The sequence below is a fragment of the Pseudopipra pipra genome, chromosome 8, assembly GCF_036250125.1.
Source record: "Pseudopipra pipra isolate bDixPip1 chromosome 8, bDixPip1.hap1, whole genome shotgun sequence".
Taxonomy (NCBI): Eukaryota; Metazoa; Chordata; class Aves; order Passeriformes; family Pipridae; genus Pseudopipra; species Pseudopipra pipra.
Window position 1 is genome coordinate 697329 of NC_087556.1, and position 17402 is coordinate 714730.

Genomic DNA, 17402 nt, shown 5'->3' on the forward strand with positions numbered 1-17402 from the left:
TCACTGAGAAGCCCCCAGTGGCCACAGCTCCAGCTCTAGGAGCTCTTCTCCATGAGATCCAGCATTTCTTTGTAGACTTGTTCATACACTTGCTTGCCCCAAAGGAAGTCAAAGTGGACGAAGTCGGGGATGTACTTTTTGTAGGCCAGGTTGGTTATCCGGGGCAGGGTGATGTTCACATCCTCAGGGGCTGAAATCCAGTCCCTGCCCCCGTACCACGCGGCCAGCGGGGCCTTCATCTTCTCCAGCTCATAGAAGGGAGGGGAGGTCTGCAAGACAAATGGAAGTATAGCCTGTTCCTGATTGCTGCTTGGGATTGCTCCCTTAGCCCAATTAGAGCAGAGAAACTATCACCAGGGAGCCTCACAGTGCCTTGGGCTCTGTGCTTTTCACCAGAGGGTCACAAAGTCATCACTGAGTGACATCACAGACACCTTCTTTTATAAGAAAGGCACAAACTTGCTTCCCCATATAAAGTAAATGCCACAAATACCATAAAGTTCAAGGAATCACAGAATGGTTTGGGTTGGAAAGGACCTGAAAGATCATCTACTTCCATACCTCTGCCATGGGCAGGGACACTTTCCACTAGCCCAGGTTGCTCAATGCTCAAAAGTCAGTCTCAACCACTGCAATAATTTCTTTCTACTATTTCCCTTTTTTTTTTTTAATCTCTTTTAAAACTGTCAAATGGGAATGGCCTTCTCTTACCTGGTTGTAATGGAGCATGTTGTCACTGCCATAGTCATAATACTTGAATTCCCCTGTTTGATAGAGCTGGAAAAGGAGGAGAGCCAAGTTTATTATCCCTGTGTTGGAGGGGACCCCAAGAAGGATAACAGGGGTGACTGGGGAGCTGCCTTGCTCCCTCCTGCCAGCCAGGCTCAAGGAAGCCTTTGTTATGTCTGATATTGTATTCTGGGAGCAGAGCTCAGTCCCCAGGAAGATCTCAGCACAGCCTGAGCTGTGCTGCCTCTGCTCACCCCTCCTCTCTGCAGAGCACTGATGTCAGGAGGATGAGGCCCCAAAACCCCCCAGGGAACCTACTGTACAACCAAAAGCCTCAAAGGAGACGTGAATCAAACCTGCGGGCAAGTTTCCTTCGTCTGTCATGGTCAGTGCCCACAGCAGAAAGATGTGAGCCTGGGCATGTTTCCAATAATTAGTTGGATCATTTGCTGTCCTACTGACCCTCGGCATCTCCTGTCCTGGTTTATCACTAGTCTTTGTTCCATCTCCACCTCCTACCAGCTCCAAAGACTCTGGGACACCTTTTGCTGGGGGTCATGGCCTAAGGAATTCACCTGCACCAGTGTTTCAGTTCAGCTTCCCTGTCTCTCTAAAATCCAGCTCTGCAGGGAGAGCAGTGGGGGATGGAAGCCCCGCACTGAGCAGGGACCCTCAGCAGCTGAGAGAAGAGAACATGGGCTCTTGTTGCATGGAATCTGCCCCTGCAGCAGATAATCTTACCTGGCGCCAGTGGAGCACAGTTTTTAGGGATGTTGAGTCAGGGTAGCGAGACATGTACACGTCCATGCGGCTCTGCAAGAAACCAGGGGAGATATTTATTCTCTGCATGGAGGGAAATCCCCCCAGAAATAAAACGGCTCCTGCTCAGCAGCCACACAAGTCTCACTCACACAGAGCTGCAGAGCTCCCTTCAGTAAGCTGAGCATTCCCCATGGGATGCTGGGCCATGTTAGGAGTCTGTCTGCTTTTCAAACCAAAGCAAGACTCCACATCTTGTGCTCAGGATCCATTGCAAAGACAGAGTGCAACTCTCTGCAGTAGCTGTGTGTTGTTCCTAATGTTTCCTTCTTGGAATATCAAGAAATTTCACCTACATTTTCGTTGACAAACAGTGGCCCAGTTGTGACTCCATCCAGGATTAAGTTATTATTGCTTTTGGTGCTTTTGGTCCTCTGTGTGAACCTGTCTCCAGTTTCGCTCACATGAGCAGGTTTTGGCAGGGTGTGGACCTTGAAATCTTGGCTGCCCCCAAGGAAATAGCCCTTCCCCTTGTGGTCCCCCTGGGACTGCCCAGCTTGCCTGGATGTGTCCTCAAGTAACCTACTGTAGTGCTGGCCCTGGTGGGAGCAGGTTGGGATGGAGACCCCCAGCCTGGTGCCTGTAGCCTGGATTTTTCTAGGATTCCACATTTGGTGCAGTGGAGCACAGAGAAAGGCTCTGATCTGGGGACAAGTTTGTTCTAAGGGATGGTGGACTGAAAAGCCTGATGACCTTCAGTCCTAGAGGTGGATTGAAGGGAAGTTCATTCCATAATGTCACTAAAAGCCCTGTGAAATCACAAATCACTCAGTGCAAGAGAAAGCCTGGGGGCCCCTGGAGCATGGAATGAATGTCCAGGGGGGCAAAATGCCAACACAACAGCCCAGATATTTCTACCCATCAAAGGTGTGAAATGCCATGTGAAGGCAGCAAATTGACAACTCCTGGTCAGACAATGAGCAACTGGATCCCTTCAAAGGTAAGCTGGAGGGTACTTACCACATCATAGCTGCTGGTAAAGCCACCAGGCAAGTAAAGGACCAAGGGGCAAATACTCCTGAAGATGGGGTAGGTGCACACAGCAGAGATCACTTGCTTCAAGATATGGCCCTTATCAAAGACCACCGTGTGTCCTAAAACGAGCTGTGGAAGCCAAAAGGGTTGGTCAGAGAGGTTCCTGTTGCTTTCTGCCTCCAGGTGCTGCCCACCTCCCTGCCCAGCCCTGGAAGCTGCTGACTTCTTGCCACAGCTTTGCTGTGCTTTGTCATTTGGGCTTTTCAGAAACATCCATGGCCTTGGGAGAGCCTTGATCTTCCCAGGAGAGGTTTCTCCTGGGAGAAGGGACCCAAACCCAATATCTAGAAATAGTTCTCTGATTAGGGCTGGGCAGGGGGATGTTTGACACTGTTCAAGGCCCCGCAGGGTGAAGGGAACCCAGAGGGCAGGGGGAGGGAGGGGATGGACAAGCCCTGCATGTCTTAGCACATCTCACATGTGGTGAGGACATACCTTAACCAGTGCCTCGGGAAGGTCAAGCACTTTCACCAAGGGTGTCTTTGTGTTGGAGTTCACAGTGGTGGGAGCCAAGGCAAAAAACATCTTGATTTTGCGATCCAGTTCAGGAATGGATGAAAAGGTAATGAAACCTGTGTGAGGGAGAAGGAAGCAGACCCTGCTCTGTTGTATTTGAAGGAGTTGTTGACTCTCAGGTGTGTGAGCCCACCAGAAAGACCCTTAAAAGTGGCTCTAGCAGGTAGGTGACTTCACCTGAAGCCTTTGCTGCTGATGTATTTCAAGTCCCAGCTTGAGTGCTCAGCCCGAGTGCTCAGCCCAGCTGCACCTCCCAAAGCTCTTCCTGGGGCTCTGGCAGCAGTGGGATGCACCAAAAGCTGTGACTGCCACCGATTTTGGGCTGTCACTGCTCAAAACTGTTCTGTTAAAGCAAACAGGGATTATTACCTGCCCTTTTCCCACTGTTGTTTGGACGTGCCTGGATGTTGCCGTCCCTGACCAAGGTTTTAAGAACACTCCAAAACTGGGTGCAACTGTGACACTGGGCTGACCTCCTGCTAAGTACCTGTGGTGGTGCCTTGAGAGTAAGCCACGTAGTACAGCTGCTCCTGCCCGGTTTTCTGCAGGATGTAGTTGATGGTGGCTGGGAGGTCATACATGGCCATCTCGTGGAAGCTGCAGTGGAGACATGCACAGGACAAAATCACTCCTGCTGACCTTGGGAGCGCATGGCAAGCAGTGCCCTGGGTGCCTGGGAGCAGGCAAGGGCTGTGGTGGGTCTGGGCAGCCCCGTGGAGTCCCGGTGGTGCTGGTTTGTTTTCCCCCCTGGCAGATGGTGTGACTGCAGCAGCGCTGCTCCTCCAGCTGCAGAACCCTGCTGAGGGTGCCAGGTACCTGCCCGCCCTGCAGGTTGGCAGCAAATACCTGTAAGCTGAGTATTCCTGGTGGTGAAAGTCAAACTCTCTGTGTTTCTGTGACCAGCTGTTCCCCCGGCTGTTCCCGATCCACACGTCGTAGCCGGCGTCGGCCAGGATGAAGCCCAGGCTGCTGTTGGGCAAGTTGGATACCCAGGTGCTTCCCTCCAACACCAGCCCATGCTGGAGGAGGACCACAGCCTTTGGAGCTGGAGGAAGAAGAGGAGGAATCATTTGCTCTGACCGCTGGGAACACTGACCGTTCCCATCCAGGTATTGCTCTGGCAGCAACCCCCTGGGGCAGTGCCACCAGTGCAGGGAGGGGGTCACCTCTGTCCTCAGCCTCTCTGGAGAGGTGCTTTTGAAGAAGGCTCTTTGGTCTTGCCAGGGCAGAGGAAATTGTTACAGTGAAGATGGAAAACTGGGCTCTACATTTAATGGAGGTTGATAAGTCACACTCCCAGAGAGAGACACAGGTCCACATCTGGACACTGACTGTGCCCTTTGCATGGAGACCAGGCAGACCTTCCTGGGACACTTACGGGGACAGAACATGCTGGAGCCCCGTGCCTCTGCTTGATGGGAGATGCTCCTGCTGCCTGGGTTGCCCCTGCCGTGAGGAATCCTCTGCAGGGCCAGGTAGTAGCCATCATCCGTCAGCACCTCGTGCTCCTCGTAGGGGTACCCGTGGTAGCGGACGATTTCACCCTGCAGGGAGGGAAGGACAGTGTGGGACAGGTCTGCAGGGAGGGGCTGGGGGTCTCTCTGCTGAAGGCTGTGAGGGCTTGGCTGGGCAAAGCCACCAGTGGCTGCCCCGAGCTGGTGTTGGTGGCGGCTGCTGCCGGCAGGAGGGAGGGGCAGGGACCTCCCAAGGGCCCTTCCACCGGCGCTGCCACGACTGCAGCTGGAACCTTTGGCAGGCGTGAGTTTCCTGCACTCCCTGAGCAGGTCTGGTACAGAACTGTCTCTTGTGGTGTTGCACCCAGTGCGTGTGAAGAGCGGGGCAGCAGTGACAGCGACGCTCTGAGCCTCAGACAGCTGCCTTGGCCAAACCTGCTGACTTGGAATGAAGTTCCCCATAAATGTCTGCCAGAAATCTGGGAAGATTTATCATGAAGAAGAACAGGCAGGTAATAAAACCTGGTATCAAACATTGGTGAAGACACACAGAGACCATGCCCAGGGAGCTTGCCTGACCAAGCGGGGGAGAAGGGGGAGAAGTTGGGACTTACAACATCCATGGAGACCTCGGGGTTTGCATCTGACTTTTCCCCGATGCACATTAAATAAGCAATGGTCAGGAACAGCCACATCCTGGTGCTCTGCAAAACATCATCAACAGCAGGAATGTGAGAGACACTGATGGCACTGGCACTGACCCCCACTCTGGGGAAAGGAGGGTTCCCCACCACCCTCCTTCCCTGCACCCCCTGGGCCGCGATTTGGGGCCAAGACCCTTCACTGCCCCGCCTGTCCCTGCCGACATCCCTGGGCTGCAGCAGGACCCTCCTTCCCCGCATCCTTCCCGGGATGCTCCTGAGGAGAACACGGGTCTCTGGGACAGGCGGGCAGAGGTGGGGGCACGGCGGGGACGGCAGCCACGCACTCTCCCAGCCCAGCTCGGCCCCGGGGCTCTGCACTCAGGACTTTCAGACTGAGCCTTTAGAAGAAGCAAGGAGAGACAGAAAGCATTTTTGTGGCGTAACGTCAGGAGGAGAGAAGGCAAATTCCAGGGAAGAGCCTTGCCTGGGATGGCCCTTTCCTCCCAACAGCAAACCTGCAGAAATGCTCCCTGAGTGAAGCGTCGCTCAGCTCAGCAGGGCTGGAGAGCCCCCGGTGAGCTCCGAGAGGTGCAGCGCGGTGAAACCTCTGCCAGCACCTGCCCCCCGAGCGCTCCCACTGCCCCTCCCGCAGCACGAACCACATTCCCTTGCTAAAGGACTCTGGGGAAGCCCCGCTGTCCCACCCTACTGCCTACAGCTCCCTGCAGCTCTCTCCTGCCGTGCCCAGGGACAGCCCCTCGCTGGCAGCCCGTGCCAAGGCAGGGGCACCCGCCGAGGAGGGATTGATTGATTGATTGATTGATTGATTACCTGTGGCGGTGCAGGGGCTGCAGCAGGAGAGGTGTGGGTGTCTCTGCTCCCGATGTCCACCCCGCAGAAGGTCCCTGCTGCCCGTCACACTGCTCTCGCCCAGCACTCACCGGGCTGATATTCCCTCTGCTCCGCGGATTCGGGAGCGTCACGGGTCGCCACTCCCTCTAATCCTTCCTCCCACGAGGATGTAATTTACCTGAGGGCCGGAGTCTGCTCCGGCAGGAGACAGCCCGCCCACCTGGGCTTGCTTGGGAATATTTTCGTGGCGCTGCAGAAGAGTTGAGAGCTGGAACAAATTGGTTCTTTCCACTTGATGGAGTCATTTGGTGTCACCCATGACCTCTGTGAACTGCAGGACATGGAGCCTCTGGACTCTCCACCTGCACAGGGCTGGTGTTGGTGCCTGGGACTGGTGCTGGTGTTGGTGTATGGGGCTGATGGTGCACAGGGCTGGTGTTGGTGCACGGAGCTGTGGGGTGCTCAGGGTGCTCTGGGGTGCCTGGGACCAGCCTAGCTCATCCCAACAAGCTCCTGTGGGTAAGCCATCCAGCTCTTTTTGCCTCTTCTCACTGCCTCCTGGCTTGCAATGAGCCACTGTCTGAAAATGCAGAACTTCCCAGTGCCCACAGTGACTTCAGGGGGTGCTCTTTAAAAAATAAGAAGTAAATCCATCCCCGGGGAGGGAAGAAGCTGGGGACGAAGCCTTCACCTCTTCCCAGACTCCACTGCTTCCCAACTGGCAGTGCCTTTGGCCAGGAGCTGCCTGATGCCCCAGGAGTTCCCTGCAGGGTGGGTGAGGGGTGGCATGGGCTGTGGGTGTCATTTTTGGCAGTGCTGCCTTCGCTGCCTTCCATCCATTTATTGATCAAGGCGACTCCAGATGATTCCACAACATTTATGCTCCAAGCATAAATCAATTTACTGCCCTGTTTCCTTCCCAAAGACATCTCTTCATCCCTTGGTTAGCCTTTAACAGCAGATGGGAAGCAAGTACCAGTGCCATGGGGAGCAGGGTGCTTCCAGAACCTGCTTTAGAACTTCCAGAACTTCACCCAAGTGCTTTGATGGGAGACTGACAAGGAAGGAAGAGAATGCAAATACTGCACCAGACAATTGCAGAAGTGGCAGAAACTTCTAACTTGAACAGGAAGAGACTAAAGCCTGAACTTCTTAGGAATTTTCAGAAGTTAAAAGTATTTTTCAACTACATTTCAATAATGGCAGGTGGGGACGTGGCTTAGTGACAAACACAGGGGTGCCACAATAAGGGTTGGACCTGATGATCTTGGAGATCTCTTGCAACTTTAACAATTCTAGGACTCCAGTTTCTTGCAGCCTTCTCAGAAGCCTGTTGGGGAAAAGATTTGGGTGTTTATTTGCAAAGACAGCAAGGTCTTGTTGCCTTTGCCCTGATAGCCAAGGCATGAGCCCAGTGCAGTGCTGGAAGAATGCTGCTCCAGGGCACAGCCCTGCTGGGAGCAACTCATCCCCCAGAGAAAGATGTCATTACAACCCTACCAAGTGAGGCAGGTAATCACTGTCAATGCAGAGAGATCCTATCTCACCCAGAGAGATCCTATCTCACCCATAGCCTTCTGGCACCCTGAGGTTACCTCACCCTGTCCTGTTCTCCTCTGTGGTCAGTTCTAGAAAGTGAAACCCCTTCAGAGATGACAACTGAAGCAGAGCCACTTCAGTTGTGCTACAAGGCACCAACAGCCCGTCCCACCATCTGCAGACAGCTGGATGGAACCAGAAATCCCATCCAGTGCCACCCCTGCCATGGGCAGGGACACCTCCCACTAGCCCAGTTCCCCTATTACCTGAGTCTGATGGAGAGAGAGCAGAGCAAGAGCTGAGCCTTCACCTAGGTGTCCTCAGACATTTCCAACATGCAGATCCCATGGCTCTAGCAGTGGAATGGAGGTTCTCCAGTGATTATCCAGCACATCTGCTGGAGCTTTGTGCACCACCCCCATTCCCTCACCCTTCTCTGCACCAGTCCCAGCTGGTATCTCACTACCAGGGATACTCCCCTTGTCTCCCAGAGCACTGGTAAAATGGGGCTGGGAGCCCCCCAGGATGACCCCAGTTCAGACTATTAAGGCATGAACAAATCAGAAAAAGAATTCTGAGTCGAGCTCGTTCCAAATGTTTTAAAAGTCATTTTATTTTCCTCTTGTAACAACAAACACCCACTGAGGGGGAGGGAGAGAGGAGGGGATTACTTGAAAGCAGGCACAGGGTGAACCAGTGCTGCTGTTAGCACAGGACCGGTGTGAGCACGTCCAACATCCACCACGTGTGGGTGGAGAGCTGCCGTGCAGGGACCTGGAGCTGCTGGTTGGCAGCAGCTCATCGTGGGGCAGCAGAGAGCAGAGTGCCCGGGCAGCAAGGGGGAAAACCTCACCCTGGGCTGCACCAAACACAGCACGGGCACTTCTGTGCCCCGAGCCGCTTTAGGCTCAGGCGCTCTTTACGAAATTTCTCTGCGCTTCTGATGGCTGCTGTTTGGTCGTGCAGGCACTGAGGTCTTGGAGCGACCCTTGTCCATGGGATGGTGCTCTCTGAGGGAAATGGGAAAGCCTGGGCAGCAGAGGGTGCTGTGAAAGTGCTGGTGAGGGAGATGGTCTCTTGCCCAAACCCTCATGGAAGGTGTTGTGGTTTGACATATTTAAAAAAAAAAACAACAACAAAACAACACAATTGTCCACCTCTCCTTGAGCATGAGGTGGTTCTTTGGCCTGGCCACAGCCACCCAGGGCAGGAGCTCTGTGGGGATGGAGCCCTCTCTGCTGGGAGGATGGGAGAGGGCAGCCTGTCCAGGTCCAGCCCTGTCACCATCCGTGCTGGGGACAGTGACACCATGTCTGTGCTGCTTTGTCGGGGTGAGAGGGGGGTTTTAGTTGCATTGGTGTAATTTCAGGCTCTGTGAGGTTGTCCCTGATGGGGGCCAAGGCTGGACCACAGACTCGCAGAGGCTGCTGCCAGTCAGCATCACCACCATGCCCTGGCTGGCTTTGCATTTCTTCTCTCTGCAGTTGTGGAGGAGCAGGAGGGGGAGAAACAAGCCCCTCCATAAATCCCCTGTATTTTCCAGCTGATTATAAGGGGTTTTGTTGTTCTTTGTGATGCAGAGCTGGTGAGACATTTCTTTCTGTGTGTGCATGGGTGCTGTTGAGTTTGATTTAGCAAGAAACTTGAGCTCAGGTTTTTCTGGTTTGTGTGAGTGGAGCAGAGTGTAAAGTCTGTTACTGAAAAAAAAGCCCCACCCAACCCCAAAAACCCCAGGGCACTCATGTCTTTGGTCTGCTTTCCTCCTTCGTCACCAGGGGGAGAAGCAAAGCTCTGTGCAGCCTGTGCTGAGCTCTGTCCCTACCTGATCATTTTACTGCTCGCATGACTGAACCCCTCCCAACCCTCCCTCTGAAGCTATTTTGCAAACCACCGCAGGTCATCAGCAGGGTGGAAAGCACACCTTGGCTTCGAGGAGGAGCAATTGTCCCTTGGATGCTGAGCTGAGTGGTTAAAGAGGGAGGTGTGGCCCTGGTGTGCTGCGTCCAGCCCTGGAGTCCCCTTGTGTGACAGGCAGGCAGCTGAATTCCTCTGCAGAGGAATGCCAAAAATGCAGCTCCCAGCTGGAGGACACCACAAGACCTGTGCTGTAGCTGGTGATGGGGATGTTGCCCAGCAGCTCACCTGCCTTTTTAGGATGTGGGACTTTGCTGCTGAGCTCCCTGGGATTTGGGATGCTGTGTGTGGATCACTGGGCAGGGGAGGAGCATTGGGCAGTGTGACTGGAGAGGGACTGGGCTTTCAGATGTTGATGGATGAGTCCCAACCCCTCCAAGTGTCTTTATAAGCCAGGAGGATGGGTTTGCTCAGTGCCACCAACCCCGCTGACGGCACGGATGGGCCTGGAGCAGCAGGTAGGTCGAGGTGCAGTGCCTGCTCTCCTTCTGGCCCGGGCTGCTGCTGAAAGAAAGGATCCCAACCGGGCCAAGAGGCTTTATTATCCCTCCAGCTACTCATTTATGCATGGAGAACTTGAGCATTGTGGTCACCATCACAGTTAAAGGGTCTGCTTCGCAGCTCTGCATCTGAGCTTCTCACTTTTTTTTGCAGGCATGAGCTCTGGTGCTTTCCAGTGAGCTGAGGGGGTGCTGTGAGTCCTCCTGGATGTGGTTAGACATTTTCCTGGGTCTTTATCCATATTGGCTGTGTGAGGGGGATGGGGTGCCTCTGCACCCCTAATGTTGGCTGGGCTGGATCACTCAGGGCTGATGCATGGGGAAAGGCAGCTCTGAGGAGGAGCAGAGACCATCTCTGTTCTCCTCTGTCCTGCTTGCCCATGCCCAGGGAGCTGTAGCAGAGCAGCAGTTTGTCACTGGTGGTTGTGGGTTTGGATGGTGGGATGTGTTGCAGCCTCCCTCCCATCTGTCATTTGGGCTTGTCTTTATGTGTTCCTACCCTGTGTTCACCCCCCAGCCCCGGGGTCTGTTAGTGCTTGCTGAATGCCACAGGAATGCACAGTGACTAATCCTTCCCTCTTTGCCACAAGGGCTTTAATCCCTTGGGATACCAGGAGGAGTTGCTTCTGTAACTGCTGACTGTTCATCTCTCAGTGACCACTCTCTGGAATCTGTGGTGTTTGTGGCACAGCTTGTGGCCACCGTGGTGTGCCACCACAACACCTGGGTGACACTGGGGTGGGCAGCAGAGCCTCCAGCATGGTGGTGGTGACCTCCAAGACATGTGGGAAGTCTTAGTGCCACAGCTCAGGAGCTGGCTGAGAGGGCGTTTGGAGCAGGAAATTCTCATCACAAAATGTGCACGAGCCACAGAAACCACAGGCCTGTGGGCTGTTGCTGGTCATGGAGCAGTGGATGGTCCTCTTGCATGTGGTGGAGTGCAGAGCTGGCTGCAGATGGAAAGGAGATGGACTGTAGGGGCAGAACTTGGCAAGGAATGGACCCCTTTCTGGACAGGGCACAGGGAAAGGCTGCTCCAGCTGGCTCCAGCCCAGCCATGGCTTTTTTAAGGGATCTTCTGCAGACTTCTGGTCCAACTTCCTACTCAGAGCAGGACCACCTCCAGTGCTGCTCAGGCCAGCCCTGATTTTATCCAGCCAAGTTGCAGACCCAGGGAAAAGAAGCTCTTTCCCAAGTGACAAGCTCAACAAGAAAACACAACAGGTATGAAACTCTGTGTGGGTTTTGCAACAAGAAAACAGCCCTGAGAAGCATGTTGTTATATCTGGCCTCTCCTAATTCCTGTGGAGGCTTGGCTTCTCAGTCCCTAGTAATCCACTTGCTTACTGGACTGGCTATTTCAATAATTTAGCCAGTCTCTGATGTCCCCAGGCCTGGCCTGCAATGTCTTGCCTGTGTCTGTGTGCAACTAAGCTGGGTGAGATTCAGCTGCTGTAACTCCTGCCTGCCTGCTGCCCTTCCCACCTTCCTTCCACGTGCAGCTGGAGGGGCTGCAGGACTAAAAGCATCTTAAAGTGGTGATTTGCACCAACAGGTCCAATCTGTAGTTGTGGACGCTGGTGTTGGGCAACTGGACAGGGCAAGAGGATGTCTGGTTCAGCGATGTGGTTTGTCTACAGGGTCACAGAACAATCCTCTCCTTCCTTCAACCATCACAGCAGTGGAACCCCAGGATATCCTCTCCTCATGGAGATGTAGGCACTGAGATGTTGATGGTGGACTTGAACAAAGAGCAAGACTTGAGTTGGCACTTTGTTTTCCTGTCATAGTGAGATTTTTTTCTGTGCCCCACATGCAGTGGGTAGGTGTTGCCATTTTGCTGAGCAAAAGCTTTCCATGCTGTGAGGATACTGGGAAAATGCTCCCAGACAACTCCTCTGGGAGGGAAGGAGTTATCTTTAGCTCCTGCAACAGCATCATAGGGAAATGGACTTTGCTGGATTTGTCCTGAAGTCTGGAATGCCTTGGGCTGGTGTGCTGGGGATGGCAGGGCACACCAGGAGCACGTGGCAATGAGCTGTAAACCACCCAGGGCAGGGATGGAGCAGGGAGGCTCTGGCAGAATGGATCTCTGACACAACCCCTCCCCGCCTGAGGGATGATGCTTCCCCTGAAATGCATCCCCTGAAAGCACCCCTGTGCTTTTCCCGGGGGGGGGTGGCAGGAGGCTACTTGTCCCACACTGCAGTTGCAGCTGGACTTAGATGGGAATGGTCAGCAAGAGGCTTGGAATGGGTTCCTGACTGAACAGGGGGTTGGAAACACCTGCTCCACATTGCAGCACGGGGCTGCTGGATGCTGGAGCTGCACAGAGTTCCCTCGTGCTGCCAGTGCCCCCCCCTGCTCATGCCAAACCCATCATCCCCCAGGTGCTGCGGAGAGGGGAGATGTGGCTGCTGCTGGTGGCCCTGTGCCTGTCCCAGGGCCTGGGCAGTGCCATCCCAGTCACTGAAGAGTTCCACAACCCCGAGAGGTTCATGAACATTGTAAGTGCTGGGAGGGCAAACACACCCCTGCGGAACCCAGGCTTCCCCAAAGCCCTTCCTGAGGGACCAGCTGGGCTCACCCCATCCCTGTTCCTGACATCTGGGGATCTGGGAGCGTCAAAAGTGTCCTATATTTGCATGGGTGTCACTCACTTCATGCCCTCAGCGTGAGCTTGGTCTCTCCCTGCTCCTCCTTTAGTGCAGAGGGACCTTCAGACGGTGGGTGGCCGGAGCGGGTCAAACTGAGGTCAGGCATGGGATGGTGGCTCACCCTCTCCCCCTGCACCATTGTCCCTGCAGAGCCAGAAGATCAGTTTCCAGGGCTATCCCAGCGAGGAGTACGAGGTGACGACAGAGGACGGCTACATCCTCAGCCTCAACCGGATCCCCCACGGCAGAGCGGGCGCTGGGCACTCAGGTGGGCACCCAGGGTGAAGCAGCTGTGACCCTGCCAGAGATGAGGCAGTGGGACTGCCCCTGCCTTCACAGGGGGTTTTGGCAGCTAGAAGAGGCATGAGAAGTGTTTGCCCAGCTGCCCTGAGCTGTCCCTTGGGATGCAGGAGCTCAGCATCCAGGAAGGGGCAACGTGACCCAGTGAGCCCCAGCACCTCCTTCCCTGCAGCAAACCCCATGTCCTGGTCCAGTGTTCCCTGAGAGCTCAGGGCCTGGGATGGCAAAAGCCCTTCCAACAAAAAAAGCACCAGCAGAGCCAGGGAAATGATGGGATCGGGGAATGTTTAGCGTGCAGCCTGTGGAAAATAACATCAAGATGCACAGGGGTGTTTTATTTCCATATGGGAAAGGCATCTTCTTCTCTCAGCTACCTGCTACCTCCTTTTCCAGCACCCAGGACACCCGTGTTGATCGTGCACGGGTTCTCTTTGGATGGTGGTGACTGGGTGGACAATCTTCCTGACAACAGCCTGGCCTTCATCCTGGCAGACGCGGGATACGACGTCTGGATCGGGAACAACCGGGGCAACAGCTGGTCCCGCAGGCACCTGTACCTTTCTGTCCACCAGGAGAAGTTTTGGGATTTCAGGTGAGGAGGCCACCAAGGACAGGGCTGGGATGCTGGGAGATGGGTGTCTCCTCCAGCCTCTCCTCTTGCTCCCCAGCTTCCACGAGATGGCCATCTACGATCTCCCTGCCATGGTGGGCTTCATCATCACACAAACTGAGCAGCAGAAACTGTTCTACGTGGGCCACGCTCAGGGCAGCTCCCTGGGTGAGTGAGGAGGAGGAGGAGGAGTGGATGGTGGGTGGGAGTGGGGCATGGGGATGCCATGGGAAAGGGGCACCAATGCTCACCCCAAACGACACTGCTGGGAACGGGGCTGCACTACCCCGTGCAGCCACTTTCCCTGCCTGCCTTCTCGGTCCTCCTGCACGGGAGAGGTTTGCCACGTCTTGCCCATCTACCCTGGGCTGTGCTTACATCCAGGAGCACATTTTGTTCAGACTCTGCACCTCAGGCAGGGTGTCTGGGACGAGCCGGGGTTGCTGTTGTGATCTCTTGCTGCTTCCCAGGTTTCATAGCATTTTCCAGCCTGCCACACCTGGGAGAGAAGATCAAACTCTTCTTTGCTCTGACTCCTGGGTACACCTTGCAGCACGTCAGAGGCCCTGTGTTAAAGACAGCACTTCTACCAGAAAAAGTCCTGAAGGTATGTGAGGTGTTTGTCTGTTATTACTCCCAAAATCCAGGACTTCTGGCAACTCATACCCCCTGCATTCCCACTATGCACCAATGCCGTGCCTGCGGCGGGCGTTGGAGATCCCAACATCACTCCTAACATTTCCTTGCGCTCTTGCAGCGAAAATTTGGGACCAAAGAGCTGCACCTGGTGAGCAGGGAGGACAGAGCCTTCTTTGCTGAGAAGTGCAGCAAACATCCAGTGGATGATGTCTGTGAAAATGAGATCTTCCTTGTCGGCGGGTACAACAAGAAGAACTTGAACAAGGTGGGTGCATCAGGCTCTCCAGTCACAGTCACCTCCAGTTGTCCTGGACACCTGGAGATAGTTAATCAGCTACAAAAATTAGCATAAAACCCCAAAACAAGGTGTGAAAGGCAGGACTTATTTAGAGATTTCTTGCAGTGGTGTTGAAGTGTTAAACCTGGTGGAGTCTTTGGTAAGAAAGAATCACTCGTGGTCATGTGTCTAAGGGAAGGGTAACCCCTGCCTCATTTTCTGCTGACATGCAACAAATTTACAGAAGAAAATAATCAAAAAATGACTGGATCAGTTTTATTTCCATTCTGAAGTGTTGGTTAACTGCTTTACCTTCAAAAGTCACTCCAAGCTCTCAATAGAATAAAGCTGCTGAAGAATAAAGTGCATATAACTTTTATATTGAAGCTATAAGATGGAATATTTGGGGGTTTTTTGCCTAGACAGATTTTCATCATTCCCAGCTCATTTAGAAAATACTCTCTTTTTCCTGCAGAGCCGACTGGATGTATACCTAGCTCATTTTCCAGACTATACATCAGTAAAAACTCTTATCCACTGGGGACAGGTAGGAACTCTGACTTTATAACTACTGAAACCAATGCTTTTTCCTTTAATCTGTGAATATCATATTTTCAAATTCTGCTGGAGACAGGTAAGGAGGTAGAATTGAAGTCAATACATAAAAGGGGTTTTTAAGTTGCTGCACCAAGGTGTCTCAAAAGCCACAGCTGCCCAGGTGGGGCTGATCCAGGGCATTACCTGCACAGGGTTAACCTTTGCCTCTGCCCTCCAGACTGCCAAAAAAGGGGAGTTCAAGCAGTTTGACTACGGGCTCCTGAAGAACGAGGAGAAGTACAACCAGGTAAATGGGCACTTGTGGAAGGAGGAGAAGGGAAAGGGACCTGAGGGTCGAGGTTGATGGCAAGTTGGATGTGTGTCAGCAGTGCCCTGGCAGCCAGGAGGGCCAACCCTGTCCTGAGGCATCAGGGAGGGGATTGTCCTGCCCTGCTCTGCCCTGGGGTGGCCTCACCTGCAACACTGGGGCAGTTTGGGGGGACACAATGGAAGGAAGGGATTGAGCCATTGGAGAGTGTCCAAAGGAGGGACATGGAGATGGGGAAGGGCTTTGAGGGGAAGGTGTGTGAGGACACTGAGGGCACTTGGTGTGTTCAGCTGGAGCAGAGGAGACTGAGGGGAGACCTCACTGCAGTTCCAACTGCCTGGGCAGGGGCAGAGGAGGGGCAGGGACTGAGCTCTGCTCTGGGGGCACCAGGGACAGCACCCAGGGAACGGCTGGAGCTGTGTCAGGGCAGGGTCAGGTTGGATCTCAGGGAAAGGTTCTTCCCCCAGAGGGTGGTTGGGCACTGACCAGGCTCCCCAGGGCAGTGGGCACAGCCCCAAGGCTGCCAGAGCTCCAGGAGGGTTTGGATGATCCTCTGGGGCACATGGGGTGACTCTTGGGGATGAGCCTGTGCAGGGCTGAGGGTTGGACTCGATGACACTTGTGGGTCCCTTCCAACTCAGCTGATCTGTGATTTGTGCTGTTTGTGCCACAAATAACCGGCGTGTTTCCCCTCCCAGTCGTCCCCACCCCTGTACAGGATAGAGGACATGACGGTGCCGGTGGCCGTGTGGAGCGGGGGGGAGGACTGGGTGAATCCCCCCCAGGAGATCCACAACCTGCTCCACCGCCTCACCAGCGTCATCCAGCACGAGGAGTTCCCCGACTGGAACCACTTCGACTACCACTGGGGCCTGGACGCCCCGCAGCGCCTCTACAGCCAGATGCTCTCCCTCATGGGGCAGCACTCATGAGTGCCCCATGTGCTGCCCCCGGGGTGGAGCAGCCACCCCGCTCCCACGTGCCTGAGGGCACAGGGTTGCTGTGAGGGAAGCCACGCTGCTCTTCCCTCCTTACCAATGCCTCCTATCGCCCCGTTCCACGCTGATTTAAAGCCTTAAATGCAATGATGTGGTTTCTGCCCGCCCTCTGTGACTATAAGGATTGCAATAAACTCTTGCATCACAGCCAAGCTCCAGCCCTTTCCTTGCTGGGCCTCACTGGGGTGAGGGTTGCAGGAGATCCACTTTGTTTCATTGGGGTTTTCTTTTACCTCTTGCTGGCTCGGAGCATTGTGACCAAAAAATTTGACTCCAGGAACTGAGCACGTGCTTTGTGTTGTGGGTTTAGGCACAGGAGGGGAGGAAAGGGACCTGAGTGTGGCTCTGGAAAGGCTGCAGGAGGTGAGCACTGACTGCAGGAGAGAAACACTCCTCACAGAAGAACAAAATCAGTGAGGTCAGTGCACACCACTGTGCACACCACGTGCTTGAGAGGTGGAGAAAGGGAAACATCTTGGCCTTGGTGTTGGGCTTGGTGTTTCCTGGGAGATAACCCAGACACAAAGCAGTGTCCCACATTGCCTCTGGGCTATGCCCTGGGGTGAAAACCCAGCTGGAAGAATTCTGAAGAATTTCTTCCTGGGAAGGGTGGTCAGGCATTGGCAGAGGCTGCCCAGGGAGGTGGTGGAGTCCTCATCCCTGGGTGTCCCAGGAACAGCTGGACATGGCACTCAGTGCTCTGGGCTGGGTGTCAAGGTGGGGATCAGTCCCAGGTTGGACTTGGTGATCTTGGAGGGCTTTTCCAAACTAAATGATCTAGTGATCCTGTGTTTTATGGGAAGTTGAATTTAACATGGCCCACAGTTTTTATTCTTAGAAAGCTCTGTTCTTAGCATGTATATTTGAAAAATTACCTATCCATCCATCTATCTATCTATCTATCTATCTATCTATCTATCTATCTATCTATCTATCTATCTATCTATCTATCTATCTATCTATCTATCTATCTATCTATCTATCTATCTATCCATCCATCCATCCATCCATCCATCCATCCATCCATCCATCCATCCATCCATCCATCCATCCA

At 54.0% G+C, this 17402-nt stretch overlaps 2 protein-coding genes across 2 annotated transcripts; one reads left to right on the forward strand and one right to left on the reverse strand.

The window, feature by feature from the left end:
- LOC135417734 (lipase member K-like) lies at positions 1-6583 on the reverse strand. Its single transcript, XM_064662148.1, has 10 exons — positions 6029-6583; positions 5168-5257; positions 4478-4643; positions 3946-4144; positions 3587-3696; positions 3019-3155; positions 2509-2652; positions 1471-1542; positions 712-777; positions 1-269 (listed from the first exon to the last, which is right to left on the reverse strand). The coding sequence occupies exons 2-10, from the start codon at positions 5246-5248 to the stop codon at positions 36-38; spliced, it is 1209 nt and encodes a 402-aa protein (XP_064518218.1). The 5' UTR covers positions 5249-5257; positions 6029-6583; the 3' UTR covers positions 1-35.
- A 5814-nt stretch (positions 6584-12397) lies between these two features.
- LOC135418435 (lipase member M-like) lies at positions 12398-16495 on the forward strand. The gene is made up of 9 exons (XM_064663841.1): positions 12398-12509; positions 12810-12927; positions 13353-13551; positions 13628-13737; positions 14040-14176; positions 14327-14473; positions 14961-15032; positions 15261-15329; positions 16049-16495. Exons 1-9 carry the CDS (start codon positions 12411-12413, stop codon positions 16280-16282), a joined length of 1185 nt encoding a protein of 394 aa, XP_064519911.1. The 5' UTR covers positions 12398-12410; the 3' UTR covers positions 16283-16495.
- Positions 16496-17402: the final 907 nt, after the last annotated feature.